This window comes from Lotus japonicus, chromosome 1, assembly GCF_012489685.1.
Source record: "Lotus japonicus ecotype B-129 chromosome 1, LjGifu_v1.2".
Lineage (NCBI taxonomy): Eukaryota > Viridiplantae > Streptophyta > Magnoliopsida > Fabales > Fabaceae > Lotus > Lotus japonicus.
Genome location: NC_080041.1, coordinates 4,918,822 through 4,932,879, shown reverse-complemented (window position 1 = coordinate 4,932,879; position 14,058 = coordinate 4,918,822). Strand labels below are relative to the sequence as shown.

General features: G+C 30.1%; 1 protein-coding gene across 1 annotated transcript; it reads right to left on the bottom strand.

Annotated features, from left to right (window-relative positions):
• Window positions 1–2,526: 2,526 nt before the first annotated feature.
• LOC130747152 (putative F-box protein At3g29830) lies at window positions 2,527–4,240 on the bottom strand. Its single transcript, XM_057600033.1, has 3 exons — window positions 4,157–4,240; window positions 3,312–3,932; window positions 2,527–2,829 (listed from the first exon to the last, which is right to left on the bottom strand). The coding sequence occupies exons 1-3, from the start codon at window positions 4,238–4,240 to the stop codon at window positions 2,527–2,529; spliced, it is 1,008 nt and encodes a 335-aa protein (XP_057456016.1).
• Window positions 4,241–14,058: the final 9,818 nt, after the last annotated feature.

Genomic DNA, 14,058 nt, shown 5'->3' with positions numbered 1-14,058 from the left:
AAACAACAATCAGAGACTCACAAAGCTCAGAAAGATGAAAGAAAAGAAAAGACCAAAACTTAAGAAAATGAGAAGCTGGTAGATCGCAGGTCGCTCCACCACCGCCTGCAAGAAGCAAACTAAAGCCTAGAAGATTGAAATCCGCCTTCAATCTCAACTGCTTCGCCTCATTCGTGCTCTGCCTCGCCTCGCTCGTGCTATGTTCCGGTTCTGCTCACCCTTAACCATTGACTGAGATTCTGATTTTTAACATTATTTCTAAGAAAGAGCGGAGAAGGAATCCAACCAAACCGAATGGACAAAATAGATAGAGGGTAAGGCTTCACAATTAATTTCTCCTCCTAGTGCCTCTCTCTTTTCCTTTTCAGTTTTCCAGAAACGGACCGATTGAAAATACGAAAGGTTGTCGAATGTGGTGAGAGAAAATGTGATTGTAGAAGAATAAACGGTTGAGATTGCATCTTTGGAAGATAATGTTTAACTTTACAAAAATACCCATACAGAAAATTAAATTGCAGTGTAATGGAATATTGAATTACAAACTTGCCCTCCAGGCTACAAAAACTCTTCCTTTATATATAGTATAGATAGATATAGTATAGATATAGATTATTCCATAAAATATATTAATTAACCACAAGGGGTGACATAAGTGGTGAGTGGTGAATGTGCATTTCCTTAAGGAATTTCGCCTAGGTTTCTGGCACGGGTTCGATCCCCTTCAAAAATAATATATTTGTAGTCAGAGACATCACTACCGTATCCCGAGCCAGATTAGTCATGTGGGACCCTTTTTCCCCGTGGAGACCGGTGGCCAAAGGAAAAAAATGTATTAATTTAGGAAAGAAAAGAAAGAAGTTTTTTAAACAAGGGAAGAATAAATATGAATATGGGTTCTACACATGAGGAGGATCGATCAAAATTTTGCTAGTCGGTCGGTTGAGGCTGAGCTCAGAGTAAGCAGCACCTTGACAATTTGGATAGTACTTAACGTGTGAAATATTATAAAACTAATAAATTCTTCAAATGAGTCCCTGAAGGATAGCTCAAGTGGTAAGAGTTAGGGACATAAGGGTTAGGTGGGATGAAGGGTGAGATTAATTTACTAACATTTCTAACAACTAACATTTTCCTATAAAAAAAAGTCCTTCAATGAATAAATTAAATTAGGCGTAAATAAGCTTTAGGTCCTTAAAATTGTAAAGGGAACCAAAATCAGTCCTTGAAATTTTTTTGCAAGAAATGTTATCCCTGAAAATCTTTTTTTAATCAAATTGTCCTTTGGGCCAATTTTGACCGGTCAACAGCTCAGTGGCGAACTTAGTCCCTATAACGTCCTTTGTAAAGCTTCAAGTGGACTTTTTCACATCAGTTTTAGTCCCTATAAAATTTTTAAATAATAATTTAGTCCCTCATCTTCCACCACCATCTTCTTCCTCTTCCACCTTCATCTTCTTCCTCTTTCATCTCTCCATACCTCAAACCCAAAATATTTCTAGAAATATTGGTTGTGCATTCTATTGATTTATAATCTGAGTTTGCATAGAGCTAATTAATTCAATTGATTCACGATCTGCTCTCTGTTACCAGGTTTTCCAATCCGTCATCAGCTATTGTTGGTAAAGCTGGAGGTGGGGCCTGAATTGCAGCTTCTACCTTAGTATTCAACGATTTTTGTGTATGTTATTTTGTTCTGCAATGGTCTTTTGCTCTCTTGTGCAATCATCTGATTTTGTGAATTCCCTATGTCTTCAATTGTGAACTTGTTTGATATGTCATTTTCTTTGTTTTATGAGCTTTTTCCTCCAACTTTTTTGCAGGTTTATATTTTTAGAGCTCAAGATTTCCTTAGTATCCAGACGAGCTTGTCTATATTTTCGACATATTGATCTCCAAATACATCTATCTTACAGCAATTGGTAGAGATTCAAGTGATCTGAAGGAGCTTTCTTTTGTTTTATCTTGGACTAACTAGTTGGCACCTTAACTGGTGTTTGCTTATCTTAAAATATTTTAAAATATCATAATTTTGAATGCACAGCCAAGAAAAGTCTAAGAAAAAAAAAATTCATATAAAAATTTTGTTTTTGTTTGCTATTTCTGGAAATATTCTGAGTTTGAGTTATGGAGAGATGAAGGAGAAAGAGGAAGAAGATGAAGGTGGAAGAAGAAGAAGATGGTGGTGGAAGAGGAGGGACTGGATTATGATTTAAATATTTTATAGGGACTAATACTGATGTGAAAAAAATCAACGTGGCCTCCCTCAGCTGACTAGGCTCGCCACTAGGTTGTTGACTGGTCAAAATTGGTCCAAAGGACTTAATTTGATTAAAAAAAATTCTAGGGACAACATTTCATGCAAAAATTTGACAGGGACTGATTTTAATTCTCTTTACAATTTCAGGGATCTAAAGCTTATTTAAGTCATTAAATTATTGTTTCCAAACAAGAAAAATTATAAATCCAAGAAATTTAATTAATTCAATAAAATATCTAGCATTTTAAATTCTCCAAAATTTTAAAATACTAATAAATTGAAATCTCTAAATCTCTTGAAGCCCTTTGAGATCTTAGCTTTTCTATCATGTCACGCCAGTAAGAATCCATGCTCCATTCTTGATTGGTAACATCATCCTTCGATATGTAAATAGTCATCTTTCTTAAGACTCTTCCAATGGTGATGAAATAGGTAATCACACGAATCTCATTCATTGACCCTTTGAAGTCCTTAATCTCCACCTCTCTAAGAGTATATAGCATGCAATTATAAGCCCTTGCGTGATCAGTCCAGAATCTCTTGAGGTTAAAGTTGTCAGGTAATTCACAATCCTACAACATGAACAATAAAAAGTTAGCTACTAAAACACATAAAGAGATGAGACCTAAAGAGATAAAACACACTGTTTTTTCCACCCATTTTTCATTGTTTTTTCTTGTTCTTTCTCGACATAGATATACATATATATAGGGAAAACTATATATTCTATGGATATAATACTCACCAAATATTTTTTTGGGAGGCCCAATTTAATAGTGAGACGCTCTAATTCAGAGCAACTATTAAGTAAGAATGTGATTCCTAAAAACTCATTTTGATCCAAAGAGGTATTTATTATCAAACTGCTCACATTTGACCTATGTGGCATCCGGAGCAGGCAGCCTCCAGTGGGAACAACCTTTACATATCAAATTAATACAAAATGGTAAACTGGGGTATAGCCGAACAGAAGTACTAACACAAAAGTACAAACATTCTTCAGTAAAACCAAACTGAAAAGCAACTATATAACAAAAAAAAGGATAAAACATACCTGAAGGAAGTAATTGCAAACAGTTAAAGTACTACCGCTAGAGATATCTTCCACGAGTTTGTAGAGAAATAAAGCATGTCCTTCAAACTCAATGCAGAAGTCAAGAACTTCCTCTTCCATCATAGGAGAATGTATATCCATGACCAAAAAGTTATCATTCAACCCGGAATAATAGAAATATCTTAAGTTTGGAGCGTTGACTATAAAATAACGACTATTAGATCCAAACATGCATCTGTCCAAAATCAACTTTCTCAACCTTAGGCTCTCCTCTCGTAAATCAAAGTCATCTGAATTCCAGCACCTCTTTAGAATTAAACTCTCAAGCGCCTCACAATTTGACAACAATGTCTTAATAGTAGTGAGTTTCACTTCCATCCAACCCAAAGAAATTTCTTTGAGCACATGAAAGTTAAGAAACTCAGTCTCAACAAAGCTGCATGAAAACAACTTCAAAGATTCGAGGCCTGTATGACCATAAACATTTGTTGGCAATTCAAACGAGGCATCATGATTAATATAATTAGTAGTAATATAACAATCCAAATTTGGATCACAAAATTCCAACTCCAACTCCTTTACCTTGTGTTTTATGGCGAAAGCAATGCATTTTCTCACGACCTTTTTAGCTTTTTAGGCATTGAAAATCTCAAAGAGAACTTATTCACGATACTTCCTGTATGGTTAGCAATCCAAAGTTCCATGAACTCAAGAAAAGTCTTTCGTTGGACTTGCCTGATACGATAAGTTTGACCTCCTTTGACGAAAGACAATTCATCAAATTCTATGTTTGATGTAGACTTAAAAATGTCTACCCAACTTTTAGAGAGGATAGAAGTTCTTACCGCTTCTTTAAACGGTATCAAAGAAACAATGGTGGAGAGCAAAGAATGAGGCAATACGCTAAACTTGTCAGTGCTAAATGCCATGGCTATGGTATTTGAATTGCCGCAAACCCTTTCTATGAGGATACTCCCAGGTCTATTTTACTGGAGAATGAGAATGGAGATAAAAATAATGTACTTGCAAGTTGCAACCTTATATAGAGTCCCAGTAAGTCGCCCGCTGAGAATGTTGTGCTTTCAGCATTTAATAACAATCAGATAAGAACGACACTACAATTCCTGCAGCGCAACTGGAACTGGTAAAACTATTTGGTCGTTAGACATATAAAGTAATTATTGAAATCGAGTATTAATATTAAAAAATTTGCATTTTGGGTTCTTGAAATATCTCTTTTTATTTGCAAATTTGCGCATGGTATGAGGATGCTGATATGTTATTCAAACTTTAAAATATGTGAACGATGTAAATGTAAAGCTTTTGAAGGCTTTTCCAAATAATGCTTTAAATGATATAGGGTTTTAGCATTTTTGTAATGTATTCAGTTTTTTCTATATTTGGCAAATTAGATTTAGAAAACTTAGGCAAAGAATGCTTTAAATGATATAGGCTTTTAGCATTTTTGTAATTAATATAATGCATTCAGTTTTTTCTTTATTTGGAAAATTAGATTTAGAAAACTAACTATGCAAGTAACTATATTTAGTTATTTACATATGTGCATTCTATTCTGTCCACAACCATGACCATCTCAATTCTTGTGCATTATAAAGTAATTATTGAAATCGAGTATTAATTTTGCATTTTGCATATTGGGTTCTTGGTCTTGAAATATCTCTTTTTATTTGCACATTTAGAAGGCGCATGGTATGAGGTTGCTGATATGTTACCCAAACTGTTAAATATGTGAACGATGTAAATGTTAAAGCTTTTGAAGGTTTTTCCAAATAATGCTAAAAATGACATAGGGTTTTAGCATTTTTGTAATGTATTCAGTTTTTTCTATATTTGGCAAATTAGATTTAGAAAACTTAGGCAAATACTGCTTTAAATGATATAGGCTTTTAGCATTTTTGTAATGTATTCAGTTTTTTCTGTATTTGGAAAATTAGATTATATTTAGAAAACTTATGCAAGCTAAGTAATTATATTTACATATTTGCATTCTATTCTGTCCGAGCATCACACTTATATATCATCTCAATTCTTGTGCATTATAATTCTTTGCTGAAAAATTACACATACGATCTTTGTTAATATAATTAAATTTTATTCTGTTGGATTATATTTTACTAATGTTAATATAATTAAATTTAATTTATTTAAAATTAGAAAAATAATTACTAAAATTATTAATTTTATAAAATTATAACCGTGAAAAGTTATAATTAATATAACTATAATTTATTATAAAGTAATCATAAAATATAAAACGTATATTTTAATTCTACTGAAAGTTTCAATTTAATTCTATTGGATTATATTTTACTAATGTTAATATAATTAAATTTTATTTATAAAAATTAGAAAAAATAATTACTAAAATTAATAATTTTACAAAATTATAATTGTTAAAAATTATAATTAATATAACTATAATTTATTAAAGAGTAATTATAAAATATAAAACGTATATTTTAATACTACTGAAAGTTTAAATATTCATTTATAATTTCAAATGTTAATCAATAATTTCAATAGATTATATTAATTATTAAATAATATGTACGATGCATAAATCTAACATATTTTCGACATAAAATGGTACAAAAATAACTCACTGAAAGAAATCGCTATATAATCTAGAAAATATTACTGGCTATATTTTCACCCCAACACCAACTACCAATGTCTACCATCCCAGTTTTGCGTAGGGTGTAAATTGCAATTATACATAACTTGTCTTATCTTAATCCTAATTGGTATAATCTTCATGTGGGTCATCAGAAATCAGAATTCAAGTTTTTTTTGAACTCAGAAATCAGAATTCAAGTTTAAATCAAGTCTAGTGGTAGACAAGTTATGTTAAATCTTCATATGGGTGATGAGAAAAGCTTAAATCTCAAAAAAGTCATTTATTAGAAGGATTGCCAAAGTTTTCTTATTGAGTTTACACGAAAGTCGAAGACAAAAATAAGAATTCTATTCATAATAATTTAAATAATAAAAATTAATATTGTTTGACACTTTAAATTCAATAATAAATTTAAATAAAATTTATTTTTTTTGAAAAGGAATTTAAATAAAATTTATAAAAATATGAACTTTATAAAATTTACATTTTTAATAGTATTAATTTTGAATTATTAATTTTTTGTAATATATACTTTTTAATGATATTGACATTAGTTGTATATAATATAAAATCTTTTGCTTTCGAAAAAAAAATATAAGTGAGCTATATTAAATTAAGGTTTTTAATCATTGATCAATATTTGAAATTATAACTTATTATACGCGTCAAATGTTTTTCCGTCACTAAGTTCTGTCACAAAAATGAGGTGGGGTTTGTATTTTGGATAAAAATTGGGTGTGTGTCATTCTACTAAACCTTGAGGGGGGAGTGTAGTTTACCCTAAAAAAATATATATATGATTAAAAGCCCTGGAACCAACCCTAGCAAAATTAATTTCTTATATTTTAAAATTTTAACTATACTGATTAATAATAATACTAAATAATTTAGTTATAAATTTATTAAAAATTAAAATTAATCCAAAATTAGCTATTGATAATTGCACCAATAAAACCTTATTTATTAACAATAATTTATATAACAGTATTAGAAAAAATTAAATATGAATTCTATAAAAGTAAATATTTGAAATATTTTATTGCTAATAATTTCTTGATTTTAATATTTGAAAAATATACTAATTAATAATATTATTAAATAATTTAGTTACGAATTTATTAAATATTAAAATTAATCCAAAATTAGTTATTGATAATTGCAACAGTAAAAACTTATCTATTAACACTAATTTACACAACAATATTAGAAAATAATTATTAAATATTAATAAAATATCCTTCAAAACAGTAATGAGGAAATTATAAAGTCAATAATTTTTCTTATGTTATAAATTTTGGCAATTTTGTTAAATTATAAGACGAAATTAACATACTATTAAATATCAATAATTGGCTTCCCCCACCATCATGGGAGAGCTTCAATCATAACTTAGACATCGAGATGACTGCGACAGAGTTTCCCTCTTTCAAGGTAAGTTCTTTAAGGAGTAGGGTTTTGTTGTTTCTTCAATTTCACCATTGTTTTTCATTTCTTCCTTTCTCAGTTAGTTCCAGGCGGTGGTAGCCATGAGAGCACCAACCACAACTCTCGCTCCAACATCCAAGGTACCTCCCTATGGACAACATTAGCCGCATCATAAAGAACCCTTCACCGCCAAGTTTAACTAAGTGCCCTTGCCTTTAGGTTCCCTTCTTATCTAACTGCTGCCATTAGAGATCCAAGTCCTCACCTTTTGACATTAATTTCATTGAAATTGGTGTTTCCCCTGTTCTGAACCTTTTCATTCTCTCTTGCTTTTGTAAAATACTCAAATCTATCTGATTTCTTTGTAATTGTATTTTATGAGTTGGTTCAGGTTGGGACTTACTTTGTGGGGCAGGACTACCATGTGTTTCTGGAGGTTGCCACTACAATGCTGGTATTTTCTTTTTTCATTGTTATGTTATTTCGTTCACGAGTGACATATAAATTGGTGTTTTCTTTTAATTTGGATTAATATATGTGTGTGTTTCTTTGTTTGTTGTTTGGTTGGCCTGAATTGTTTTTATTGTTTAGGCATCCTTATGGGTGAATAAACATGTATCGATTTAGAGGCTTCATATTAAAAGTGACTAGAGGTACAATAAGGACTTTATGTTATAGATTTGCCAATTTTATTTGTAGCTCCATGAGTACTTTAACATATGTAGTTGAATCTTTCTAATTTCAGATGAGATCAACAGATGAAGGGAAAACTACTTTCTACACATGCACCCACTGTGGCCATCAATTTCGGGAGAATTAAGTAAGTGAATTTCCTAAACTCTTATATTCTTTTTTTTTCTCTTCCTAGCTACTTTTCAACAAAGCTGACTCACTCAATATGATTAGTAGCACTTTTGCACACCATTGTTGAGGAAATATCAGAAACGTTTTATGCTTACTTTGCTACTTCTTTAACACATTATGTTGCAATTTTGATTATGTTTGATTTAAAAAGTCAATGCACATTATTCAGGTGCCATCTTTGTCATGTTAAATTTAAAATAATTCAAGATATGTACCATATGTAGCTTTTTTAGGAGCTAATTGATAATGACAAAAGTTCGTACTCTTTTTTTGTTTTGGTTAAGTTTGAAAGAATGGTCAAATTCATTTTTTTTTTTGTTGATGCAATTTATAAAGTCTATTTAGTCTTATATGGGTATAATCTATATCGCTCTATAAACAATACAAAGCAAAATGATCAAGTACACTATTGCACTTCCCCCCCCCCCCCCATTTTTCAGGTCCAAAAAATGCCTAAGCAGATTGTCTATATACAGAAGCAATTGAGCTAGATAGTTGAAATGTAGTTTACTTGGTTAATAATGCATTTGCTCAGATTCAGCTTAAGGAATATGTCGTGGTAGTTCAATTTGAAGTTGATCCTAATTAGTTAGAGGCGCTCTGATTCCTTGAATAAATTATGGAGTAAAGTTGTTAAAATAATGTTTTTGGTTGAAGGTTGTTTGTAGAAGGGAAAGAAAGAGCTTGACCTTTTCACAAATCACAAGGATTAAGTTAAGGGCATGGTACAAATATGTGTCTCGAATTAAGTCACTACAACAGAACCCTTTTTCATGTTTAATGATTGAGATTTGGTAGCGATTAAAAGTATTGATGTTGGAACCTGTTACGCTAAATGAAGATGAAATTGATCTAGGTATAAAGAGGGGAAGAACCCAGCTCAACTTGCGTTAATCACATCATGTAGGGGTGATTTCTTAGGTTTTTGATTTGTCTGTTTAAAAGTGTGCACATTCTGCTATGTTGTTATTGTTGAAGCTCTTTGAAAGAGATTTTCATAGAAAGGTATATTCTTTTCACAGTGAGAAAAAATGTTTTTCTATCTTTGATGCTTTGATGTCATATCATATGGTAGTGATTTCTTCCTCTGATTCAAGATTGTCTAACAATTGAAGACCTACTGTTTGTTTCTCTACCAATATATATAATTTGCCTATTTTTCTCTTATTTATGTTGCACTTTATGAAATGTGAGTAATTATAAGGTTAAAGTTAACATCTTTATGTCTACTTTTATCTATTGCTTTTTATTTTTCAGGGAACTAAGAAATAAATTTTCCTAATTATCGGGTTCAAAAATTTCTCAGATAGTGAAGGCATGGAATTAGACGTACGATAGGGGGAAATTTGATGTTCCACAGTTTAGACTTTAACCAACTTCCTATATGTTTCAGTGAAATCATCAAAATCAATCGGCTGGGCTAAGCAGAGGATCTTATCATTTTCATCCTTCATATTTAGGCTTTACTATAAAATGCAGCATGCTACTATGTTATTCTTAATGAATCCAGTAGCAAGTAGATCTTTATTGATTTCTTAGAATATGTCAAAGCAGAATTTATAAAATGAGGAATATATGATAACATTATTTAGAAGGCTTTATAACTTTATATAGTGTTTCATATTGTATCCTTAACTTTGTAAGTTTCGTTATTCTATTAGTTATTGTTATAAACTAACCCTTATTATCATGATTTTAAATGTTAATATCTTATGTACAATTTTCATCCAAAAGATTTTTTTAATTAACATTAGCATCTTAGTTTTTATAGGAAATATTACATAAAAAATAATTTTAAATATATTTTTCTAATAAGGTGGTTGTTTGAACGTATAGGTCGATAGTTCAATCATTAAGAGTCACACTTTTAAATAAACTTTTGATCTCTACTACACTTGAGTCAAAATTGTGAGAGCATTTTAACACACAAAAAAATCTAACAAACATTTATGCAATTAAAAATTGTAAAAAGTTAAAAATATAGTGTTAAACAAATTTTAGATATAATAAAAATCACCCGTGCATTGCACGGGCAATTCAACTAGTATATATATGAAAAGAAGGTTTTCTTCTAGAAAACCTATGGCACATGCCACCCTCAAAGTCATCCATTTTACCTTCAAGAAAAAAAAAAACCAATAACTTTTTTGTCATAACATTCAATAATGACTCAACTTAATTATTGTGGTCTAATATAATTACTATTTTAAATTTTCAGTTTTCTTTTATAACCATGATTTTGAAATTAAACATTGCAAAAATAATGTCTAACACTCATTGGATAAAATAACACACGAACAATAAGATTTGTACATAATAAATGGATTTTATTCTTATGTAAAAAGAGATTTTAACAAAAAAAAAAAGACTGAAACCCAGATTTTTTTTATACAATATTACCACGACAAAACTTTTAAAATAATAATTGTATACTGTTTTAAAATGTTAAATAAATAATGAAAATTATAAATTAAATTAAATTTATACATTTAACATTTCTATGAAATTAAGGTTTGAACATTTGATTGAATAACGTCTTAAAAAAATGATATTAACGAAAAATAGCAAGAAATCCAGATTTGTATGAAAATAATTACTCAAATTGAAATGTATATTTGACTTTTTTAATTATGAAACAGTATAGAAATTTATGAAAATAAAGATTTTAAAATAATATTTGAATAATGTTTTTTAACACATATATAAACGAGAAACCCTTTTGAAATGTATATTTGATTTTTTTAAATTTTGAAACACGTATTTTAAAAGAGTGGTAGAATAATGACTCTAATGGTTCAATTAAAATAATGTTGTTTTGATAACAAATTTTAACCATTTCAAATAAAAATAACAAATTTGAAATTTTTTTTTTTGTTACAAAGTTGGAATTTTTTTAATACTACATTCAAATTTGGAATGTCCTCGAAATTAGTCACTCCATTATATTTCTCCAATCACGACCTAAAGTCAAAACAGTATTTAAAACTAATAATTATATTTTCAAAATTTTAATCAATGCAAACTACTAATTCAAGCATGTTAATAAATTGCCCATTTGTAAAGTAAAAAACATCATTGCAAGTAATAAGAAATTAATGCTAAAACTGATTGCATACTCATAAGAATATACTCCTCTATTTTTAAAATTAAAATGAGTCAAGCTCTAGAATGATATTTTAAATGCAAAATCGTTAAAATTTGAAATTATTCCTAAAATTAATCATTAATACCAATTAATGCAAAATTTGAAAAGAAAAATTTAAATTCAAAATTAGTTAGCCGGTTCCAAAAAAAATGAAATTTATAAATTTTTTAATTAAATAAAATTTGATTTCTATTTCAGAAATATGTGAATTTGAACTTGAAATAAAATATTAATATATTTATTTTTTTTATCATTACAAAAGTAATTCTCAAATTTCCTCCGAATATTTCATAAAAAAAATATGAAACTCAGAATTAATGATTAATATTAAAAATATTAAAGATTTGATATGATTTTTGCCAAATTAAAAAATGTATGACATTAATTAAGTAATTGAAATTTTAAATATTTAGGCTATTGAAATATTTCAATTTTAAGTCCGAAATTTAATATTGGGGGTTGGGTTCCCTCCAATAACTTCAAAAAATATAAAATATTTTTAAATCAATTTAAACACTATAAAAGGAAGGTTATAAATTAAGAAATCCTGAATTTAAATTTCAAACTTTAAATTTTAACAATTATTAAACAATGTTATTAATAAGTAAAATACTAAAATTACACAATTATGATAATCACACAACAATTACAATCATATTGCATTATACCTCCCGTAAAAAAATATTGCATTATACCTAGATAATTAATATTTTAAAATTGAAATTAATGCTTGAAATATAAGTAAATCTTTATGATTATTAATCAATATATAAAGTGTGTTTCTCTCCTATGCCAGACGAGCTTCTCCTTAAGGTGTGTTTCTTTTCTTCATCTTCTTCTTTTTACTTTTCCCTTTAATCATATTCGTTTCTCCATTTCTCTCACTCATTATTAGATGAAGGTTTCCTCTCATTTATTAGATGTTTTACCCTAATAAAGACTACAAGGTTTCCTCTCATTGTTAGGTGACTGCAAGGATGGAACATTGACCGTTTTATTTTATTTTTTAAAATTCTCTTTAAAATTGGTTTTTAACTTTTTTCAGTGTTATGTAGACTTGCATCTCACAGTTTCTTCTTTTCTCTGGGTACATATTATCTTCACGAAATTAACTCTTTAGTTAAATTTTTATGTTGTGTGTAATGTAGTCTCTTTTGTATTTAAGTTACCTTTTGTCTTTTGTATTGTTTTTTTGGTACATTGTCTTTGTATTATTTGACATCCCAAATTTATTTTATTTGGTCAGTTGAAAATATAAATAGGAAAACAAAAAGAAACATATTTTATGCTAAATTTTGATGTCTTAAACATGATATGAAAAATTAGTTAAATTTTTGTCATCGTTGCCTCATTAGTACCTCTTAGTTATTTTATTTTTATTAAGTAGCTAGGCTACCTAAGACACGGGTTTTGCAAAAAATATATCAAACCTTGATCATTAGAACCATGTTAAAAAATTGAAAGCAAAATTAAAAAAGTTAAATCTTAAATAAAAACATATTAATTTTAGCTTAAATCTAATGAAAAAATAAAAAATATTTCTCAAAAATACTAAAATTAAAAAATAATTATGGCGGTGGAGGTGGTGATAATGGTGGCAGTGATAATGGTAGTGTTGTAGGGTGGTAATTGCGGTAGTGACGATGGCAACAACGACAACGACAGTGACAATAGTCAAGGGTTTTGTTTTTGGTAGTGGTAGTGACGGCAGCAGTGGTAGTTGTAGGTGGTGGTAATAGAGTGGTGGTAGTGGTAATGGCAGTGGTGGAGGGTGGTCTAGGAGGTTGAGAGTGTGGTGGTGGAGTTGGTTGTGGTGATGTCGTGGTGGTGGTGGTGGCGATGTCGACGAGTGGTGGTGATTGTGAGAGTGGAGTTGGCGGTTGTTCATGTGATGGTGGTCATGGCGAAAGAACGACGGTGATTACAATGGCGGCATCGGTACCGGTTGTGTTGGGAATGGTGGAGAGTGGTGGTGGTGGTGGTGGCAAGTAGGTTACATGTTAGAATATTATCAGACATTGTCCATTATCTATATGGAGGATTAAATAATTCATCATATTATTGTCGTGATTAATAAGATTGATGTAAAGGCTAATTTGTTAGCTAGAGGTTTGGTGCTGGAAAATGCAGACATGTGCAATCTTTGTGGAAGAGAGGTTGAATCGGTTTCTCACCTAATGCTGAATTGTATTAGAACCCGTGTGCTCTGGGATGGTATCTTCAGCAGTGAAGGTGTATCTTGGTGCTGCCCTGAAACCGTGCACGCCTTATTGGAAGAATAGACTACTCTGAGAATTAGAACTGATCCTATGCTCTGGGAATTAATACCCTTTGTTGTATGCTGGTCAATCTGGCTTGCCAGAAACGAGTTGGTTTTTCAGGATAAAGACTTCAACGCGGAGATGGTATGGGATTTACATATCTCAAGGATTGCATTGTGGACTAAAGCCTGGTGGAATGAATGTCCTTATAATGGGACTGATTTCCTGCTGAACTTCTCTGAGGTGAGAATCCACTGTACCAAATCAAAGATCCGCTCCAACATATGACTTTCTCCCCCTGTGGGAGTTCTAAAATTTAATGTGGATGGATCATCTCATGAAACTCCAGGTAGTAGTGGGATAGGGGGTATTGTTAAAAACTCAAGAAGACAAACTCTGGGTTTCTTTTCCAAA